Consider the following 23,915-nt stretch of genomic DNA (forward strand, 5'->3'; position numbering starts at 1 on the left):
AGGAACAAATATTTATTGAATACTAATTGTATACACCAAGTAATTTGTCTTCATTGTTTCATTTAACTGGCACATGCTGAAGTTGATCTTTCTACAACCACTACTGATATTCTAATTGCCAAAGTCTGTGATCATTTCTTAAGCTTCATATCACAGAACGTTCCTCCTAAATTTGGGAGTCAAGTTCACTATCTCTTCCAAGGCAGAATCCTTCAGTTTATGGTACACTGTTCTTTCCTGATTCTCATTCCCATCTCATTAAACCTTGCATAGATTCCTCTTTCTCTTATGGGCCTGTGCTTATCAGTCTTTTCCAGACCTCTCACTTTTTACACCTCAATAGGTCTCCAGTGTTTCTTCCAAACCAGATCTCTTGCCTCAGATGTGTAAACACAAATGTCTCTACATTTGGATGGACCCTAGACTCTTTAAACATACTGTCTAATATTGGACTTACTGATTTTCCCTTCTAAACTCGATATTTTTACAAATTTCCATCTTGGTTTTATGATCATAATCTTCTCAGGAGTTGTCATTGACTGCTGGCCACATCACCTTCTCTAAATTCAATCAGTCAACAAGTTCCTAACCATTTTGCTTCTAAAATATTTCTTGAATCCATCACCTGCTTCTTATTCCTAATACTTTAATCACTAGCCTCTCACACCTCAATTATTGCAAACCTCCCAACTGCTCTTGCTTTTCCGTTCTTGAACTCTCATGTTTAATCTTCACACATCCTTATTTCAATGTTTAAAATCCAAATATAACCTCTCCTCTACATGTTGAACTCACTGAAAATCTTTGTAGACTGGTTTGTCCAAACATTTACTCAAAATATTTCTTTGTTATTCATTATTCATGCTCTTTTAAACTATGATTTCCAAATAAACTAAACAAACTAATAGTGAAAAGGTACATTGTAATAAAAAAACCCACAAAAACCATTAAAAACTTCAAAATATGCTTTTAAAATTAGTTGTGGAGGTATATAGAATACAATGAAATATAATTTTAATTTTGTAAGCATTTTGAAATTGAAAAAATACATAGGCATATTTATGAACAGAAACATCCATCACACAGTAGCATTATTTTTTTTCTTTTCTCATTTTAGACATTTGCAAAGTAGCAGGTAATTTGATATGTAATTAACAGAACCTATTCTATTTCTAAGATAAAAAGTAATATATTCAGTAAATTCACTAATAGTAATTCACCAAAAATATTAATAGTATCAGCAAATAAAGAAATATAGAGTAATACACACAGTGTCTTTAGTTCAACTAAATTACTTATTCTAAATATAATCTACAGAAAAAGAATATATTCTCATTTTGGGGGGATTAATTCAATATGGCTTCATGCTTTCTTCTATAAAAAATATATATCTAAAGTTGATGGTCTATTTTTTTCTTATCTTCCAAAATACCACATCAATTTTTTTGGACTATATAAATACTTCATTGACTTTGCTTTCCTTTTTTATTTTGAGGCTTAAAATTATCATCAGGATCCTGGGGACTCATTGAAAGTTTTGGAAAAAGCTAGCAAGCTACATAAAGAAACTATAATTTAAACTCTGAAATGTTATTCCAAAGAACTATTCAGAATATGTGATGCTAACTTTAAATATATTTTATGGTTTCTTTACTTACAAAAGAATTTTTCAGGAGTTCTAAATACAAAAAAATTGACCTCACTTCCACATTTGGAAAAATTATCATTCTATATTAGAAGTGGAATAGCAACATCTCATAATCTTACATTATCTTCAATATTGGTGGAGAACAACACTGTTTAATATGGGGCAGATTACACTTTTTTAGATACATATTATGTGGATGGGGGGCAGTGGGCATGTGTATTACTGGAAGTAGTATTATTTTATATCTTTATTTGTGATTATGCAATTATTATTTATTTTCTTCCTTGAACTAAGCTTGAATGGAATGTGGTTTCTGGGTTAGGATTTAAGTCTCTAAACTACAAAGAAGATGAGACCAGCATAATAAAGATTCAAGTGCGGAGACAGTTTGGATAACAGTATCCCTCTATTTGGTGCATTTTTATTTGTTCTTTCAAGAAATGTACACACACACACACACACACACACACAGAAATGTACACATTTTACCATGCGAATGTCAGCAAAAGTGTTGGCTGTTATCAAACTCTTAACAATCTCAACATATCCATTTTGAATCCAGAAATGTGCAGTGTCTGGCTTCATCTTTTGGTTGTCTCTAATGTTCAACTATAAGTGAAGGCAAACCATATCACAGTGGACATTGATTCTGATTGGACTTGTATCAGTTCTGATTTGTTGGGGCCCATTCCATACTTGTTGTTAAATATTGTGACTATCACTCCTGCTTTTAAAAAGCGTTCTTATATTATATGTTGTAAAGAATTATTTTCAAATAATGAATTAGATATACCCTTGAAAGGAGTGAAACAAAGACTATGTATAAATAGTCCTTTGGTGGCCTAAGAACTAATACGGGGCTCTCCTTGCTTTTATACCTGATAACATACAGCTTCATAAACTTAAGATACAAAATTTTTAATTATAATTTATAGGGAAGATAAAGATTAATCCTACAATAATTTTATGCAGAAAATAAAGTATTTGTGTACAATTTGAAATCAATCACCTAAATAGCAACACACAAAAAAATACTTCTTCAGGGAAGAGCTACAGCTATCTCCATGTTTAAAACCATCCCTTTCCAAAAATAATAAGTGATATTGTAATGGTGTTACATGATGACAGAAGGTAGCTACATTCTTTTGTTGAGCAGAGCCTAACCTATAGAGATGTTGTACACCTGAAAGTAATGTCACATTGTCAACTCTACTATAAAAAAGAAGTGGTGTATATATATATACACAATAGAATATTTTCCAGCCATAAGAAAGAAGGGCATCCTGCCATATGTGACAACATGAATGGAGCTTGAGTGCATTTTATGCTAAGTGATATAAGTCAGACAGAGGAAGACAAATACTGTATGTTATAGTCATTTGTGAAATCGAAAAGCAAACAGAGTAAAATGGTGGTTACCAGCTGGGGTTATAGGATGTGTGTTGTTCAGGGGGACAAACTTGCAATGAATAGTAAATAAGTCTTAGAGACCTAATTTACAGTATAGTGAATAGAGAACAATATTGTATTATAATCATCAAATGTGCTAAGAGACTAGAACTTAATTATTCCAACCACTGAAAAGAAATGATAATTATGTAACATGATAGGTACAAATTATCACTACAATATCAATAATGTTACAATATATAAATGTATCAAATTAACATGTATACACCTTAAATTTATAGTGTTATGTATCACATATATTTCAATTAAAAATAAACTTTAAAAAGTCTCTTTCTGGGTTATGTTCTGTTTTTTAAGAAATATCAATTTTAATCCAGAAACATCTTTCAAATATTCCAAAAGATTAAGCTTCATTTTTATTATAAATTATCATTTAACACTACCCAGTAATTTTATTTAATTTTATTTTTCTACGAATCTAAGAAAGTAAAATTATGGAAGAACTTACCATTTATGAATATTATTTTTCATGGAGAAGTTTGTATGTTCTAAGAGCATATTAATACACTGATGTTAAACTGTTTCCTACTGAAAATTCATTCCATCATAAAGGGTATTTTTTAGAGTCCATATGAGAAATAAATGGTTAAACTATATTTTTTTTTTGCCAATTGGAAGAAAGCATAAATAAGTTCTTACTCAATGTTCTTTTTTTAACTAAATTCAGTTATAATCATAGCACAATAATTAAGTAAATTATGTTTCTTAAGAGGCTCCACATGATCCAGAGCAATGAAGTGAATAGAGAAAAAATGACTGTGTCAGAACACAGAACTCATCCTCATATTTTGTCTTTTTGTGGATAAAACCTATCAAACTTTCTAGTGTAGCATGTCAAGAGACAACTGAAGACTTTATAAATCTATAGCTCCCCACATGTATTTAAAAACATTTTAATCAGTCTTGGATGAGTTATCTTTCATTAAAAGAAGAGCTCTTTTTGTTTCTGTTGTTGGATGATCTGTGACTCCACACATGACTTTCATGGGCATAATGATCTCTGATACAAGAGGGACTCGGAACAATGTCTTCTTTACCTTGTGCCTGATGTGGGTCCCAAGCAAGAATAAATGCAAGCACAGTGTCCTTGTACTTTGTTGTTAAACCCATTGCGCTTAAAAATGTGTGGCTGATACCAAGGCTCAATGTTTGAAAAATATGTTTTTACGTTGCCTTCGGCAACAACATATGAATCAAAACTGCTTTCTTCTAACTTCCTAGTCCTATAGTGCCAACTTAACACCAATACACACAAATTCTGATATAAACTAAGTAGCAAAAGCAAGTACTAAAGAATTCAAGAATCTTTAAATAAACTCCACAAAATTATAATCGCAAAAACAATGAAGGAATGAAGGTATAGGTGTTAACAAATGTGTTTGGAGTTGTAGTTAAAAATATAATTTTCCTGAAGACCTTAAATGACCAGAGAGGGTGTTTTTAGTTAACAAAAACAGTATCCTGGACAATTAGGTTAATATATTTAAAATCTAAATAAGCAGATATTTATTTGAGAAAGCATAAATTAGCATAATTGTATGAAAAAGATACATGTGCACGCACAGACACACACACACACACAGACACACACACACACACACGCTCTGCAAAGACCAGTAGCTATGAAAAGAATGTGAAAGATTTATCAAAGAAAATAACCAATAATGGCTACTAGGTGACAGAATTCAACCGCTGAGTTATGACAAACTTTCAATGCACAGTTAATTTCCAGTGTATAAATACTATTAACTAAAGAAATGAAAACTCTCCAAGCATTTTGTACCCAATCTGATAAAAAAAAGCATAATAAATAAAATTTAAAATGATGATGTATGAAAAATTATATACTTTATTAGAATTCAACAGCATTTAACAAGTGTCATCAATTAAAATGATATAAAGATTCAAAGATGGTTTAATTTGAGGAAATACACCCATAAATCTTTACAATTTATATATATCCTATTTTACAGATGAAAAAACTGAGACACATAAATTTAAATATAATGCCAAAGGTTACACACCCAGTGCAGAACTATTCTAGAATTTATACTTATAGCCAATAAATTATGCTACCCCACAGGATAACACCACATAAAACAGAAAGAAGTTCTGTAAAAGAGTTACACACACACAAACACACACACACATTTACAATCAAAACTGAAGCAAGCAAGTCTAGTATGCAGGCTAATAGTTACAGTGAATGAGCATCTATTTAATTCTGATACTCTTAAGAGAATGAAGCTAAAAGAGAAATAGATTGAGTTACAAGATTCCCAATTTTCGATAAAAGGAAACTTAAGTTGTATAAAAAAATGCAGGTGAGGATGTAATGGAAACTATGAACCACAAGACCAAAAAAAACAAACTGGTATTTTTTTATTAGCATTCTATAAATCACCCAGTCAAGCTAATTTACATGTCACCTCCTCACATAGTTACCATTTTGTATGTGTGTTGTGTATGGTGAGAACTCCTGACATCTATTCTCTCAGCAAGTCTCTAGTATTCAAAATGGTGTTATTAACCAGTAGTCATGTGGAACCTTGGATCTCTAGACTTATTCAACCTTCATAACTGTGATTTTACACCCTTTGACCAGCCTCTCCCCCACTTCCCACATCTCCTAACCCTTGGTAACCACTTTTCTACTCTCTGGTTCTATGTATTCAACTTTTTTTAAGATTCTCCATATAAGAGAGATCATGCAGTTTTTCTCTTTCTTCTTCTGGCTTATGTCACTTAGCATAGTGTTGTCCAGGTACATCCATGTTGCTGCATTTGGCAGAATCTTCTGTTTTAGTATATACTTGGAATGGAATATTACATATCACAATTTCTCTATTCATCCATCAATGAATACTTAGGTTGTTCCCATGTCTTGTAAATAATGCTGTAGTGAGAATGGGAATATAGACATCTCTTTGAGATACTGATTTCATTTTCTTGGATATATACCCAAAAGTGGTATTGCCGATCATATGGTAGTTCTTTTTTAGTGTTTGGAGGAAGCTCATATTATTTTCCACAATGGCTGTGCCAATTTACATTGCCATGAACAATGTACGAGGGTTGCCTTTCCTCCACATCCTCATCAACACTTCTTTTCTTTTATCTTTTTGATAATATTGAAATATTTTATGGGTTCTCTTCCATTTCTCTTGCTGTCTCCACTCCAACTCAGTATTTCAATTTATGAAGGTGTGTGTGTTTAGATGCATGTTGGGGTGAGGGTAAAGGGCATTAAAGTGATATTATTTAAAATTAATAAAATTTTTAAGAGATTAGAAATACAAAACCATAATAGCTATATAGACACATAATTATTTAAAAAAAGTATTTGGGAGATTAGAATACTCAAATTTGAAACTAAAAAGAAGTGTCATTTAAAGGGTCTTCTGAATCTAGCCAGTCAAGTGAATAACCTAATGTGGAATATCATAGGTCTAAAGTTTACTGTGTTTACATACCACCGCCGTGTAGATCATCTAAGATACTTCTAGGGTATATTCCTCTGAATTTGGATTTACCAACTACAAAATAAACACTTTCTAAAGTCCTTTCCATTGCTCTTGATCTTTGGTCCTGCAAATCCCTCCTAAGACTTAGGATTGCATTATATATTATATGCAAATTCTATGGAAAATGATCTCTTCATAGACCATGATCACAACCATGAATTTCATATTAACCTGGCTATATAAAATATATTAGCTTTAAAATTCATCTGAAATGTCAATAGTCTTTGAATGAAGTTGATTAACCTTCCAAATAATCATTCTGTGTTTGTGACCAAATGATAAACGTTAAAAAAAAAATGGTGACTAGGGTGAAGAAAGTAACACCCTATAGGAACCTAGAAGCATATGGCCTTTGTAATCTTGATTTTATGAGTTCGAAAAACAGAAAAATGTATCGTTAAGTTAACAATTGAAGAGGGTACGTTATACTTATTTACCTATGTAAATTCAGAATCTGGAATTTCAAAAATGTAAGCTATTTTTTTTATTTTTGTTACTTGACTGTATATACTTGGACCAATTTGTGCATATCCATTATTGAATACATTAGGAGAACAGAGGAGAAATTAATTTTTTCTACTCCATAAAGAAAATGCATTTTTATTAGTTTTTATAGATTATAAGTAGCTTTGAAGAATTTATCCTGCTTTAATATAGTAAAAACATAATATGATGTCAATTTGACCTCAAATGTAGGAAGTCAGAAAGATTTAAAAACTATTTCATCGTGGGTAATTTCTTCCTCACTTTTCTAAAACAGAGATGCTATTAAACAGAATTTCCTGCACTGCCAAAGTCAATCTATCAAAGGTATGCTTCTAATATAAATGACAGTTGAAAGATTAGAAATGATACTGAACTAAGTTTTACATTTCCCATGTCTCTTGGCCTTTGGCACTGAGTAGAAATGACATTCACAATTTTCTGTACTGCTTTTCCACAGCAGCTAGCAAAATCCTGTACTCGCTTTGCCCTGACAATCCATCAAAACAGGATTATTTTAAATTCTTCTTACCTCTCTTTTCACACACAATTGAACACAAATGATCTTTGTCCCCTGACGATATGACTTTAAGAAAAGTTTCCTTCTGGACATATTAATATAAACGTCATCCAGAGAATCTGAGCAACGTGAAACATAATCATTGTTTACTCACAAGGAATCCTCTTCTCAAATGTGTTACCTTCCATATTTAAAGCATATTAAGTTCCTTTTGCAGTTTGTGGGAGGATAGGATAAATTGATCAACATCAAACATATCTTCTCATTCAAAAGTAAGTTCAAAAGCAGGGAATCTTATTGAAGGGAAACCTTGTTAAAGAGTGTGATGTATTAGAGGAATACACTAATTATGATACTCCTTTTCAACTGTTCTTAATAGCCTCCAATGAAAAGAATGAGACATGGATGTTGAATACCAAGGTAGGATTTACTTTGCACCTGAAATGATTTTCAGAGGAAAATGTATTCGATTATATGAATAGGGAGTGGGTATGAGGAAGGCAGAGATATTAAAGTAGTTCAGTTGAAGGAAAACTATAATTAGCTCTTAATTATATGGGGGCTGATTAATATATTCAAGGTCATGCCAAATATCCTAATTTGGACTATGCTAGAAGAGTGGATTGGGGAAATGGTGGGGTGGGGAATTCAGAAGGAAGCAAGCTCTGAAGCTGGACATAGGCTGGTGTAAGGAACAAAGGCGAGGCTTAAAGAACAGGGCTCTTGGAAGACAGCTTAGACCTTTTCTTCCATCACATGTTGTCTTTGTGCACATTGCCTAATGTTCGAGCACTAGCTCACCATGAATTTGCAAGTCAATTTATTTTTGAGTATTAAAGTTGACTTAGTTGCCTTATTAAAGGTAATATGATAACATAGGTTTTCATTTTTAAATTATCTGAAATATTACTTAATGAGTAAAGACCAATCTATGTGGTATAGTTAAAGTTCAAAACTTTTATAATCATTATATTGTACACCAGAAACTAATATTACACTGTATGTTTACTAACTGGAATTTAAATAAAAACTTAAAAGAAAACCTTTATCTGTACTAAATATTTATCATAGCACTATAACATGGAATACCAAGTATACCATGCTTAACAAAATACGTACTTTATATCAAATGAACTTCATATTCACTAAGATTCTTCCTATCTGCAAATCAGTTATTTGTTATTTTTCAAAAGAAAAGACAACAAAACTCAATTCTTGTGTTGAGAACCCACAATAATAACTATTAAATTACAAGATTCATATCGTTGCAAAATATATGATAAATGATGATGATGCTCTGTAAAATAGTCTTTGACTTAAAGGAACATCTATTCCCTACATTTCCTTCCTTATCTATAGCTGTGAGGAAATGAAACAGCCATAGAGATATTTTTAAAGGCATAAATAGTATCTCAAACATGTAAGTAATACTGTGTAAACTACAATAAATAATCTACAAAAGATCAAATCATATACAATAACACATAGGGAGTTAAATGTATTTCATTATTTTATTAGTAGACATCAAACCAATAAAAAGAAAGATATAAGGACTCCATGCCTAATCAAAAGAAAGTTTAATTTATGAAATCATTCTATTGTGAACTTTTACACATAGACACACACACACACACACACACACAGTATATGGGGTAGACATTTTTATTTTAAAAGGATTGTACTAACTGACTAGTTTCACATCTGATCAAACTACTCTATTACTTACTACTTTACCACTGACTAGCTCCAAAAGAATAAAAAGGAATGTCAAACACATTTTAGACACAATAATTTATAGAAGGCATTGCTTTAGATTTCCTATATGTGGTGAACATGTAGAAAAGAAACATCCAACTGTTACTATCAAGTTAAATAGAAATCTGTAAAAAAATATTACTTGCTATAATACTTGAGACTTAAAAAAAAAAAAACTTCATTTACAATGTAATTACTGTTAGGTAGTAAATTTCATTTTGTATTTAATGACAACATTTATTGCAAAACATTTTAATAGCAAAAACAAATGCAAATCTATAAATAAATTTTCATCACTTACCTCTCTTAACATTTCTGCTTGTACTTGTGGACTTATCTGAAGGACATGGGCAACGTCCTTCACATTTGACTGAGATCTGTTTTCCTAAGACACATGCCTGATACTCTAGTTTGCACTGTATACAAAGAGAAAAAAATAGTTATTTAGATACATTTAGTTATCTCAATACAAAGTAAAGAAAGGGACAATAGCACACTGGTGATTCTATTACACATGCTACGGAAAAGACAGATGACTAGTATGGAAGGAAGAGCATTACACCTGATTTCAACTCTATGAGTACTAATTCCTAAATGTGGCATTTGGAGTTAGTTTCTTAAATGTTCTCAGTCTTGATTGTCTCATATGGATCATTGGAATAATAACACTGAATCTACAGAGTTTTATGAATTAAACAGGCGGTTTTCCTAGCACAGTAGCTACCACGAACTGGGCTCTCAGATGTTAACAGAGTCTGAATGAAATTAGTCAGTCAAAATTATTATGGCACATGAAGTTTTGTTTTGTTTTCTTTAGTTTAGCTTAATTTTGTTTTGATTTTCTTTGTAAACATTACTCTTTGTAGCATTTTAAGCCTGATTATCCTTAACTCATTGTTAATATTTCAGAACTGCACAATTTGACATGATTTAAAAATTGTAAACCTACTCCATCTTTTAAGAGGCAATAATTACCTTCCTACTCTAAAAGAAATAGATCTTGCTAATTCTGAAGTAATGTGATTTCTTTAGTGGCTACGTCCATAAATTTACTCAGTGCAAATTATTTTAAAATTAAATATTAGGGCAGACTTTCTGGCTCCAATCGACAAATGCACCAGTGACTAATTTAATTCAGCTCCGGCTGATACCAAGAAGCACTGAATATACCCAATGACTAATCAGATTACTCATATCTGTACAACATTTTTTCTTTGTCAAATAACTCTCTAATGGACAGGCAAAATTCATAACTAGCCTTTCAACAAATGAGTTAAAATTATTACACTTAGAATATATATGTAGTGGCTTGGTGGGCCTTTTTAGAGGAATAAACTCTTTCAAAAAATCATTTTTTTATTATTATTCAATGTTTCAGTAATTGAAGGAAATGATTTTGACTTGTAAAATCACAATACATTTTAAATGTAATTAAAATGCCTAATGGCTGATGAAAAGTAGAAATAGATAAGAAATTATGAGCACTTTAATGAAAGCCAGATAAGTTATATAAAACTTTGAAACCTCAGATGTAATATTTTTTACTCTAACTTCTTCTAACTTAATATTTCAGAACCCTGGATCTGGTCATATGAAAATTCTGGCTCATGACATAATTTAAGAAAAGTTCAAGAACAATTGTAAATGGTATGTGAACAGACAAAGCCAAAAGTCAATATTAATTATAGCTAATATTAAATTTTAAAATTTGATAATATGTTATCTCCCTTCAAAGATGTGTTATGCCATACTCATTTACATTCTAAATGTGGTTTATTTTAAAAGTGATTTTTTTTTATTAAAAGAAAATGAAAGCCTGAAAATAACTGAATGAACAACAAAAATGCATGACTTGTGAGTTTAAAAAGTTTCACCTCTTAGATAACTTTCTTTGACATAACAAAAATTTTCTAAGCTGTCTAAAATTTGCATGTGATGAAATTATAGCTTGGAAAAGGATTACTTTATAAATAAAACAATTTCTTTTTCAGAATGGTTCTACCAAACTCTTTTTTTTCTGTGTACATTTCTGTAAAGACCAACAGAATCAGAAGGATAGCAAATCCACCCCATGTTTATAGTTATAAGAATCTACTCCCTATAATCAGAAAACCATTTAGTTTTATTTACTTACTCATTGCTTTTCAAAAACATCGTCATGAAGAATTTTATTCAAAGAATATTAGGACATTAAAAGTACTGTTTTAAAATATTTTTTAGCTACACCCACTGATTGAATTTCTAATTGATGACATTCAATTTACTTAATTATCGCAAAGCTGAAATATTTATAAAGGTATAAGTGAACTAAAATATCACATAAAGGGCATGCTCATTAGTTTATAATTACCAAAAAATGGAAATTCTGTAGAGAAAGACATGATTAATGCATTCCTGATTATCTAAGACCCTGAGCATTAAGAATACTTCAGTTAGGAGTTACTGTGAAAAGCAAGACCGCAAAATGATTTTTCAATGGGCAAAGTTGACACTTGTCAGGGAAAGTAAGTTAAAATCATTTGTTTAATCACAGGATCAAAGAAGAAAATATGATCTTACTATAGGAGAGGTCTGGTTTGCTCATAGAAAAAACCCCAAGTATCAGGGTAATAAATGCTGGGACAGGCTATTATTACAGATTTTTAAGATAATGCAATCACACTGTGGCCTTGTTGGATGGCTTAAATCAGAGGTTCTCAGTTGGGGTGGTTTTGCCCCCAGGGGACATTTGGAAACATTTTTGGTTGTTAACAATTGTGAAGGAAGGATTGCTGCTGACATTTACTAGAAACCAGAAATGCTGCTAAACATCTTTCAAGACACAGGTCAGCCCCCCAAAATAAAGCATTATCTGACCTCAAATGTCAATAGTGTCCTGATTTAGCTCTGGACAATGAATAATTAACTAAACTCTCAGGATCCCTTCCATATTTCCTTAGGAATTTTTTCTTGGTCATTCATTAAAGTAATGCAATAAGATAAAAAAAATGGCATAAATAAACTACCAGCTACAAGTACTTAAATTATCCAGGAAAAAAAAAAAAAAAAAAAAAAACAGAGAAAACAAATCAGCTAAAACAACAAAATACACAGCTTATAAATGATGACTTTCACTGAGGTATCCCTATGTGTCAAACACTGTTTGATGCGTTATATTTTGATCAATGAGGTAAGATAGGTATATATTTTTTTAAATAAGTCTTTCAAATGAAGTTAGAAAACTTTATGCAACTGATCAAAAATGCATGGCTAAAATGGGATTTGAGCACTATTTTATAGTGCTTCTCACGTAGAACAAGTATATAATTAGCAGTAGCTAAAAATAGCAACAATGTTCTGCTTCTTATTGTAGTGATAAAAATTTTGATTCAAGTGAAAAAATAAATTGGGAATTTGGAATGTTATGAATCACTTATTTTAGGGTTTTTTTAATCTACCTTGGACTAATATATTACATTATACATCTTTAATACCTTAGACAACCGATATCTTAGACATGATCGGAGCTCTCATGAATAGAATTTCTCATAGTCTGCTATAGCTAACACTTCTGCAAGTACATGTCCTTCACTTGAGTTTTTCTGATCCCCACTCTGGTGTTTCCCATGTAAAGACAACCCGAGGAGGAAAAAAAGACGTGATTTAGACTTGAATCCATTCATATGTTGGGATTTACCAATTACATGCGCATGTTATTATTGTAGCATAAATAATAAGCAGGGAGTTAAGCATAGCAAAAACCTTTGGCCACCCTATACACTAAAGTGGACACTACCCCATTGTTTTCTCTGTTTGTCACTCTACTTTTCATTAATAAATAACACCCCCTTTATATTGGACAAATGTCTCCTTTTCTCACCAGAAATTGTATTTTGGGAAACTAAATTTTACATACCAATGTTATAGCATACCTCTTACCACAGGGTCAAAGTCCTGTGACATGAGGCAGGTTAAACTCATCTTCCTACATTTTTATTCAGATCTGAGGAGAGAGAAGTAGATCCTTTACAGGGACAACACTAGAGATGTGAGCACAGATACTATTTTTTTTTTTTAAAGATTTTATTTATTTATTTGAGAGAGAGAATGAGAGAGAGAGAGCATGAGAGGGGGGAGGGTCAGAGGGAGAAGCAGACTCCCTGCTGAGCAGGGAGCCCGATGCAGGACTCGATCCAGGGACTCCAGGATCATGACCTGAGCTGAAGGCAGTCGCTTAACCAACTGAGCCACCCAGGCGCCCAAGCACAGATACTATTAAAGAAAATCAAAATGAGGAAAGGACCGACAGAGTCCTGAGAACGTTAAAGTCCTTAATTTAAGCAATCTTTAAGGTTAAATATGCAAGTCAATTTCCCCTTACACTTCAAAATGTTTCTATCAGACATCTAGAAATTGAGTATTATTAAGACTAGTTGAATTTAAGCTGAGATGAGATGACATGAGGAAGGTAAGGACTCTTTAACCTAGGTTCAAAAATTTATAATCCCTGTCATGTAGTCATGATCCAGTTAAAATAGTGCACTGGTTGGCAACTAAACTATCTGACTAAGGAGAACAGCCAGGAAAAAATAAGCAACAAATGTATATTATTTTTTTGAATCAATATATCTCTGATTTTCCAAACAAGAATTATTATTATGTATATTTAACTTTTCTCCCCAAATTAAACACATCTCAAAATATCAAAAGAAATTTCTCATTTGCCACAGACCTAACAATATCTTACAGTGCAACATGAGAACATACCAAGGAGAAAGCAACTTGACACATGGATTATGGACTCAGAACTGATGCAGTACTGTGTTTCGGATGGTTTCTCTCTGAAGAGTACCTGAGTATGTACATGGGATGGCTATATTAAATTCTGCCTTAAACTCAGTTAAATCCAATGTAGTCCTAGAATGTCAGGATTGTATATTCCCTCACCTCAGCTGAGATGTGAATATATGCATACAAAAAATCTTACTGTTGTTTATATGACTGACTGATTTGGTTGAGTTATAACATCATATGTTACTAAGTGTCTCTGATTTTGTGATCTGTGTGCACAATGCAGTGTTCATATATGCATTTTCTTCCTTGTTAGGCTGTCATTGTAAACAGGTATCTTAAACTGCAAAATCTGGTAATAAATTTAAAAATTTTAAGAATAAAAGATACAGTGTGTTTATTTTATAATTATTTCCTTCTCATAGGTTGTACTAAATTTTTCATCAAACGAAAATTGTTGTTTAGATTATTCCAGACAAATGTCGCTTTCAATTATGAATAAAAGTTTCAATTAAAACAAAGCCTACGGGGCGCCTGGGTGGCTCAGTTGGTTAAGCGACTGCCTTCGGCTCAGGTCATGATCCTGGAGTCCCGGGATCGAGTCCCACATCAGGGTCCCTGCTCAGCAGGGAGTCTGCTTCTCCCTCTGACCCTCCTCCCTCTCATGCTCTCTGTCTCTCATTGTCTCTCTCGCAAATAAATAAAATCTTAAAAAAAAAAAAAAAAACAAAGCCCACAAAAATACATTGTTTGGGGCGCCTGGGTGTCTCAGCCATTAAGTGTCTGCCTTCAGCTCAGGTCATGATCCCAGCGTCCTGGGATCGAGCCCCACGTCGGGCTCTCTGCTCAGCAGGGAGCCTGCTTCCCCACCCCCCCTGCCCCACTCCCCCTGCTTGTGTTCTTGCTCTCGCTCTCTCTCTTTCTCTCTGTGAAAATAAATAAATAAAATCTTTAAAAAAAACCCACATTTTTGATGATGGATATAATATATACATGACATTAATGAAGTTATTTTAACTTTGATTTTTATTTTCATTATTTATGTTAGTATAAAATATGGGCATTGACAGATGACAACTCAAACTTTCCCAGAAGGGTGCAAGGTAGTTAAAAATAATTAAGAAATGGATGAAAATAGAAGGTCATAATACTAAGTACTCCAAAAAATTAGAGTTATATATGATAAGAAATTATTTTTACAGATATAAACGGCAGTGAATTTTTTTAAAAGAATGGCACCTGGGTGACTCAGTGAGTTGAGCATCTGACTGATTTCAGCTCATGGGTCATGGGATTGAGCCCAGTGTGGGGCTCTGTGCTCAGCAGGGAGTCTGCTTGAAGATTCTCTCCCTCTGCCCCTCCCACTGGAGCATTCCCTCTCTCTCTCTCTCAAATAAATCTTAAAAAAATAAAAAATAAAAAACAAATTAAAAGAATGGCAATAAGTAACAAGGGATGTATTTTAAAAGAACACACAAGGAGATGAAAGATTCAGGACAGAAAGTTGAATTTAGCTAACAAGAGAAAAGACCTTGAAGACCTCAAAGTTTTCAATGACTTTAACAATTATACAAACACAAAAATACTAAGGTGTGGTAGCTTGGGCATACATTTCAACGTCTATGGGGTTAACACACTTAAATTTTTATATTAACTATTTCAATGAACATAAAGCTTGAGGAAATTTCTTGTTTATTATGCTTAATAAATACCAAGAACCTATTTAAAATTATGTACTAATGGTCTATAGCCCCTAAACAGTTTCATGCACTGGTAGCAGTGATAATTGGAATGTGCTGGAAGGGAAAGATAGGGAAACAGTGGTGCACTTAGTTTTGACAAAAAGATAGAATCACATAAAACTTAGTTTTTCCACTGTGTAAAATATTCCTCTTGAGTAAACCTGAGGGAGTAACCTGGGAGACATTACTTCCAGAATGCCCCCTGTTGACTCACTACAGGAATACATGTGCATCTAAGATCACAGCTCATCATACACCTTTGGAAACGAAGAATCCTGGCAATGTTGACTATGGAAAAGAGGATGGACTTGCTAACTGGGGTGATCAAAACATTATGACGGATGAGTTTATATAGGAAAGGTGAATATAAAAAGGAAAAACAACAAGGATAAGGTGAGACATAGATAGTGGAAGCAAACTAGTTAACCTTTCAGAAGTTAATAATTTCTTAAATATTATAAATAAACAAGTATCTTTCTAGGATACACACTCATACAAATATATCAATAACTAATTCCAAGTGTGTCTCTCTACATATACTTTAAGATATATCTTAAAATATATAAAATATATAATAAAATCTATACATTTTTAAGACAAAAAAACAACAACAACAAAAAACCACAACTCAACATGAGTACATACTGATACCTCCAATTCCAATCCAACATCTCAGGATTCTTTCCAGCCTCCCATTTTCCATGTTTGTAAGTACTTTCTCCAACAATCAGAAACATAGATTTACTTATATAATCACTCTATTTTCTTAATTGCCCAAGAGAATAATCTCACAGCTTTCTAGCCATCTCTTCAGCATAGAAATTCCAGGAACATTCCCCAGTAAATACCCCACAATTCCATGCCATATTACAAAGTTCAAACTTTGTCTATCCACCACTGTGCAATGGATCCACTACCTTTGGGCCAAGGAGGGGAAGAAAGGAATCCAACTTTTTTTTTTTTTCCCTGTAGCTGCTCCACTAATCACTAAGAGAAGAGTGCTGGAATCTTATGATGTGTGAGTGAGATTTGATAATGTCTCCCTGTAGAAACTGCTTTACAGATCTTGAAACCATTTTATTATATACATACAAGATTGAATTTATTCTATTAGATTTTCTAGATGAATTAACATGATAATCATTTTGTAGTGATCCTCTTCATCTTCTATGACTTTTATTGGGAAATCTAGTTTTTCTGACACCGTAGAGCTATCCTACTATTTTGTAGTCTTGGAAGACAAGTCCCTACAGGTCTCCTGTGTTTCTGTACATCTTAGGAGCATTTGATAGCCTTTTGTTTGGTATTGTATCTTCAATTTTGTTTGTATGGTAATATCCTTGCAAGGTAGAGATAATTCTGCCTCCTATCTGGAAGAAAGGGCAGATTTGTTTGCTTCCCAGTAAAATTAAAATAATGTCTCCCAATAAGCAAAGTTTGAGCAGGCTTGTTTGCAGCCCATTGTGAAATATCCAGATTTCTTTAGCTGTGATACAAACCCAATGTGTGTGGAACATCCAACTGGGGTACTCTGCATTGTCCTGTGGGACTTACGGGGAAAGGAGAATTGATGCAAATATAAACATTGTTCTCCTTGTGTCATAAGTAATAAGTTGCTTTGTTTCTGACCCTAGTCTTAGGTCTTCTGCCAGTATTCATAAACTATGCCATGTATTTGCATGTAGGGTAAAAATCTCAGACCTTTCACAGTTCTTTTGGCAATGAGGATAGGATGCTTACAGAGATATGGCTTTCTGGAAGTGAAAGGACACTAAGCCCCATGGACCAGATCAGAAGATATGAGAAGATTGTCCATGATCCAATAGCAAATGTTCTGAATGCTCTCACCTGAGTCATGAACCAAAAGTGGAAGAAGGATCACCCACCGTTCTATCTGCTATTGAAAGTTCTGAGCCTGAGCAGCAAGAAGTAGGATTGGCTGAAACTGTTCAAATAGTGCTTTGGTTATTGCTCACTAGCCTCCAGGCAGGAGGAGGAATGTAGTGTTATCTTGATATTAGGGTCAAGGTTTCTCTATTTCCAAATGAGACAGAGGCCATGCACACTCATCCAAATGTACTGAAGAACTTTGGGGTAGGTGAGAGATTCAAAATTTTGTGGCTATGTTGGATGCAAGCACCATCTGTCACGCCTGGTTCTGTTGGGGAAGGTGAACTTAGATTCAACTGATGGGGTTTGGGCATACTTACAATACGGAAGGTAAGCCAACATGACCTTTCTTGTGGGGATTATTGGACCAATCCAGTGCATGTTGCTGTTGCTTCTACATCTGAATGTGTAGTAGGTGTTGATGTGCTATATGTTTATACTTTGCTGTCTGATAAGTGTCAAGAGGGATCCAAGAGCCAACAATTTTCTAGTGGGAAAAACTTCTTGCCATTTGCCACCAGTGCATACTTATAAACTCTAATGTTCCCTGTACAGATAATGTCCTGTTTTTGGAACATCAGAAGCTTCAGTCCCAAAGACTCTGACTGCAATATTATTATACTTCTGTCAGCAAGAATGGCTGAATGAACTCCTGACAAAATTCAGAAGCCATTTGCTAAGTAAAGTTTTTTTAGAACTATTTGGGTGGATTCACAATGCTCAGTCTCACCGATAGTGAAGGAAAACTGTTATGTCTTTGGTCATCACTGCCAAAAAGCAGTCCCAGCACCTAACTGGGCTTTTGGGGTATTGAAAAGAGTATACTCCTCCCTTGGATATTTTACTTCTTCCTTTATATCAGCCAAATTAACAGGCTTATTTAGAAGGTGTCCAACGAGCTGTGTCATACTCCTGACCTTTCGGGCCCCACTACCTTAAAGAACCCTTTCAGCTATAAGTCTCTGTTGATACTTTTTTCAGGTCATGCTGTTCCTATTCCAGTTCCATCTGCTGACTCTGGCTATGTCATTTTGTCCTGTGAAACGAACATGCGTCATACGTTTGACTTTTTGGACTATTTGTAGCCTGACAACAGTGCAGCTTTTATCATAAAGTTACTAAACAGGCTGACAAGTAAGGTAACTAACAGACCTTCCATGTCCCTTTACTGTCCATGGGCATCTGATATTGTAAGCATTGGTATGGTCTCTTCAAAAATCTCAAAAAGGTTTCTGATTCTGCCTCCCTCACTTTAGCAAAGCAGTTTGGTCACTGAATTTTGCTGTCTCCAGAAAGGAAACTTACCCTCTCAGCGGGTTCCTTACTAATTAACAGGATGAAAAGAGGTTATAGATACCTTTTTCAAATATTCAGGCTTTTTCTTTCCTTCTTCTAATAGCAACCTCAGGCTGGCCTCGTTGCTGTACCCCTGCAGATGACAGCCTGTCCAAAGGGGACCTTGGAAATTCAAGCTTAATTCTGACTCAGCCACCTGGATTGTCTTGTTGGATTAACATGGTCCTGGATCACACTGCTCAGTAAGTCCCCTGACGGTAGTCCATGCAGCTAGAAGTTGGGAACACAATGTGTCTCTCTTTTACTTCCCTTGTCCCTGCTGGACTGGACTCCTATAGGTGAAATATTTATGTATAGAGTTTAGGGGTTGGGAGGAAGAAATGGGGCATTTTACTTTCTGCAATGGGGCACACTAATTTTGTGTTTATGGAGGGAGAGCAACAACCTCAGCACAAAGGGAGGGAACACCTTAGACCCTGAGAGAAATGGCGGAGGGAGAGAAATTAATGATCTTTTGTCTTTCAGAACCACCCTTATTTCTTTCCTCTCTACTCTGCTTCACCTAAATGAAAAGTCTATCAGAAAGATAAAGGAATGGCACCAGCTCCTGAACCTCCCAAGCAAAACACCTGCCAATACCTCCCGAAGTCTTTCTCATCTCCATTCTCAGTCATTCAGTGAGATGGCTCAATGCCACCAGTTGGTTGCTTCGAAAAATAGGACAGGTTGAACAGACTGCTTTCCAGCATCACTCCAAAAACAAGGAGTAGAATCAATTATTCTAATTCAATTGGAAAATCAAGCATCTTCCGGTGGGCTGGAAGGTCACATTTGATGTACTATCAATCTGTGTCCCTGGAAAAAATGTAGTTCTTACTTGCAGGTCACAGCAGTTTTAATAATATTTTGTTTCCAGGACACCATGTGCACTGCTGGGACAGTTCTCTTAAATGGAACCCAGGCATGAATATGCCTCCATACAGAAAAGATGGTGATTTGCACTTCAGCAGTGGTCTAAGAGAACTTCACCTGTTTAGGAAGCAACACCTGTAGATCAGGTAGCTCTCAGGAAACTGACATCTCTCCTAAATGAATGTATACTTAGTGATTCAGTTCCAGGTGGCAATTTGGACTCATTTTTTATGAGCACCTTGCAGGAATTTCTTTCTATAACACAAAGTACCCGATTAGAAAGAATCTTAAGTGATCAATGATACCACATTGTTCCTAGAAGGCATTCAGGTCACCCTCAACTCAAGTGGGAGTCTGTGCAATCACTAAAGCATCCTGCTATACCCGGATTAGATCCTCAAGCCAAGTACAAAGACTAAGAGAGAAAATTGAGGCAAAAGCCACCTAGATTTCTAAGGTAAACATTGATGATTTATGGGGCTTGTTCAGGTGGTTGGGCAAGGACCCCAGAGCAGGAAGGGAGACATTGTTGAGGCAAATATTGTATGTAGATTGGTTTCATTCTTCTGCTTGGAGCTTCCTTGCTGTTAGCCTTAAATAAATGCTGCATGAGACAAACTGAGTGGATCTGGTCCCAGCATCTGTTGATCATGTTAGTTGGAATGGTTGATGGAGTGGTGTATTTGTAGGTACATTCTCTGGAAGCCAAAAAGATGTGGAAATGAGAAATGGGGTATTGTTTGGAGGTAAGTCTCCATGGGTCACTCATATTTCTGCATATCTTGCAATCAGAGGCCTAGGCTGTTTTGTTCTGTACAATCTTTTCAAGGATTTTCGTGTAGAAAATTTGGACAATATTTTCTCCTGAAGTACTTGTTTTGAAATTTTTAAAATTTTCTTTCAATATTTTAAGTGTATTTTTAAAATCCCATTAATCCTTTGAGATAATTTTTGTTGGTGTAATGATATAATATTTTAAACTTTTTTGGTCTGGTTAGATTTTATTTTATTAATCTGTCATTTTACTACAATGTGTCTAGATTTGAATTTCTTCTTACTTATCTTATTTATCTTGTACACATTGTACTTCCTGTATTGTGAATTCATGCCTTTCAACATTTCTGGAAAATGTTAAATTTTTCTTTTACTATCTTTCTCCACCTTATTATTTCTGGTTTCTCCTTTTATATTTCAGAAAAAAATTTTTTATACCTTTTCATTCTACTTTCTATTGTTTATTTCCCTTTTTGGATCATTTTTCTGAAGTATTTTCTGAAATATGTGAGCTGTTTTTCTGAAATACACACAAACATATATAATTACATATATAACAGTTTATTCTTGTTACATATATTTTCTGTTTTATACATATAGGTCTATATTCATATACACACATATACTGTAGGTCATTAATTCTCTTCATCTAATCTGATATTTAATCTATCCATTTAATTTTAATTAAAAAGTTTTATTTTAATTGAATAAATTATATTTGGTTCTTTTACAAATTTAGTATTTTTTGAAATTATATTGGTTTTGTTTGTATATTTCAAAATCACTTCAAGTCTTTAAACATTTCACGCATTAAAAATATTTTACATAGTATTTGGGGTGCTGGGTGGCTCAGTCGGTTAAGCGACTGCCTTCGGCTCAGGTGATCCTGGAGTCCCGGGATCGAGTCCCGCGTCGGGCTCCCTGCTCGGCAGGGAGTCTGCTTCTCCCTCTGACCCTCCCCCCTCTCATGTGCTCTCTCTCATTCTCTCGCTCTCAAATAAATAAATAAAATCTTTAAAAAAAATAAAAAATAAAAATATTTTACATAGTATTTCTATGTTTCAATATACCTACTTGTTTGTCTAATGATTTTAGTATTTTATTTATTTTTTATTTTTTTTTAAAGATTTTATTTATTTATTTGACAGAGAGAGACACAGCGAGAGAGGGAACACAAGCAGGGGGAGTGGGAGAGGGAGAAGCAGGCTCCCCACGGAGCAGGGAGCCCGATGCGGGGCTCGATCCCAGGACGCTGGGATCATGACCTGAGCCAAAGGCAGATGCTTAACGACTGAGCCACCCAGGCGCCCTGATTTTAGTATTTTAGATATCTGAGACTTAAACATGGTTATGCTATTATTGTTTTTGGCATTGTTCACTCTTGCTCGTGTTGTCTTTTCTCATTTTGTTTATTAGTTTATTTCTGTTATATAAGCATGTCACTTCCATTTATAATATTTATTTACTTATGTGTGAGCAAAGAGTCTGCAAAATAAAATCTGGGGAATCCTTAGAAACTTGAATTACCAATACTTTTCTACAGAAAGAATTTATGTTGGGGTTCCAAATAATCAAGAATACTGCCTACATGAAATCCCTTAAATTTTACTTCTTATACTGGAGCTTTCCTGACCTCTGCTTGGAGGTAGTGTAATCCAAAAACCCAGATGCATAAAGAGCAGGTTCAAAGGTATAAATATTATACCATAATAATAGCCTTATTACCTAAGGCTACTTCAGAGAGAAATAGGCTACTTTTCATATTCTTAGTTCTCAATGACAGATACTTTCCGCTTTATTTTTACTGGGCGTATAGCTGTTTAGACGATCTTCTAATTCGTATACATCACAATATTTTCATGTAAAACCTACTGTAACATTCTTTTGCAAGGTGTTCATCTTCAAATTTCCTGATTCTAGCTATTGTTGGTATTTTTTTCCTCCTAGTTTCTATATTATAATCTCTTGCCTCCCGGTTTCAGTTTGCTTTTGTTTAATTGACTTGCTTCAGATGCAATAGCATATTTAATCCATTGCTAATTCACATAATAAGGCTAATTTCCTTGGTAGAGCACATTTAGGGTGGAGGGAAATTAAAGGACATTACGACATACAGTGATCATAGAGTATTGTGGGAAAATACAAATTTGCCCATGTAGTCACTGAAAAGGATATGGCAGCCACACACCATTGGATCAAAATCTTTTAGATTTAGATTTATTGATTATCAATATTTCAAAGACAAATGTGTGAAACAGACATAGATTTGCCAACTTTTCATCTTCCTAAAGCGTTAAAAATAATTAAATAAATTAGTAAAATTACAAAAAAACCTATAATATCACTTGAGTTTTGTGAAAGGCCACTTTAGCACAGTCACTAACACAAAAATAAAAAGGTTATAATCTCAAAAACACATCAAAATATAAATTTAAAAGTTAGTTAAAACTTGGGGCGGCTGGGTGGCTCAGTCGTTAAGCGTCTGCCTTCAGCTCAGGTCATGATCCCAGGGTCCTGGGATCGAGCCCCGCATCGGGCTCCCTGCTCGCCTGCTTCTCCCTCTCCCACTCCCCCTGCTTGTGTTCCCTCTCTCACTGTCTCTCTCTGTCAAATAAATAAGTAAAATCTTTAAAAAAAGAAAAAAAAAGTTAAAACTTTATCCCCTCATTGAATGGCAGCTACCAACATATATAACTCAAGAGTCTTAAACAAGCCAAGCAAGTGTGCCTATGTCTACCTTAAGGTTAAAGAAAGAGAGGTACAACATAATCAATAGAGCAATCTCCTGGAGAAAAAGGGGCATATATTTGGAGTATGGAGAGAGATTAGAGCACTAACATTCAAAAATACAGTGTGCTCGCTTAACTTCAACAAGTCACCTTCCAAAGATAATTACGGTATTAAAGTATATTGTAGTAGAAAATAAAAATGAAGTTAAATTTCTTCAATATAATACAAGTTGCAGAAAAATGATTTAGTGAGTTAAACAATTTAGAAGCAAGGCAAAAAGGTCCATTGCCATAGCAATAACATATTGCATTATTTATAACTGAGAAGGTGGAAGAATTGTCTGAATATTTAACAATAGAAGCAGTTAGTTTGCTCTAACAATCCTTTTATAGACATGGCAC

At 34.0% G+C, this 23,915-nt stretch overlaps 2 protein-coding genes across 4 annotated transcripts in view; both read right to left on the reverse strand.

Annotated features, from left to right (window-relative positions):
• LOC116637297 (quinone oxidoreductase-like) overlaps window positions 1-4,228 on the reverse strand; it is a 79,483-nt gene extending 75,255 nt beyond the window's left edge. The window contains 1 exon segment of the mRNA XM_032412690.1: window positions 4,156-4,228. Coding sequence (XP_032268581.1) covers window positions 4,156-4,228 — 73 coding nt within the window.
• The window catches only part of SPOCK3 (SPARC (osteonectin), cwcv and kazal like domains proteoglycan 3), a 478,511-nt gene that overhangs the window by 154,860 nt on the left and 299,736 nt on the right, over window positions 1-23,915 (reverse strand). For all 3 annotated transcript variants that reach the window (XM_032413151.1, XM_032413152.1, XM_032413150.1), the window contains one exon: window positions 9,702-9,816. In XM_032413151.1, the coding sequence (XP_032269042.1) occupies window positions 9,702-9,816 (115 nt within the window). The remainder of the gene's footprint in view (window positions 1-9,701; window positions 9,817-23,915) is intronic.

Source organism: Phoca vitulina, unplaced genomic scaffold, assembly GCF_004348235.1.
Source record: "Phoca vitulina isolate PV1807 unplaced genomic scaffold, GSC_HSeal_1.0 scaffold14, whole genome shotgun sequence".
NCBI classification, from domain to species: domain Eukaryota; kingdom Metazoa; phylum Chordata; class Mammalia; order Carnivora; family Phocidae; genus Phoca; species Phoca vitulina.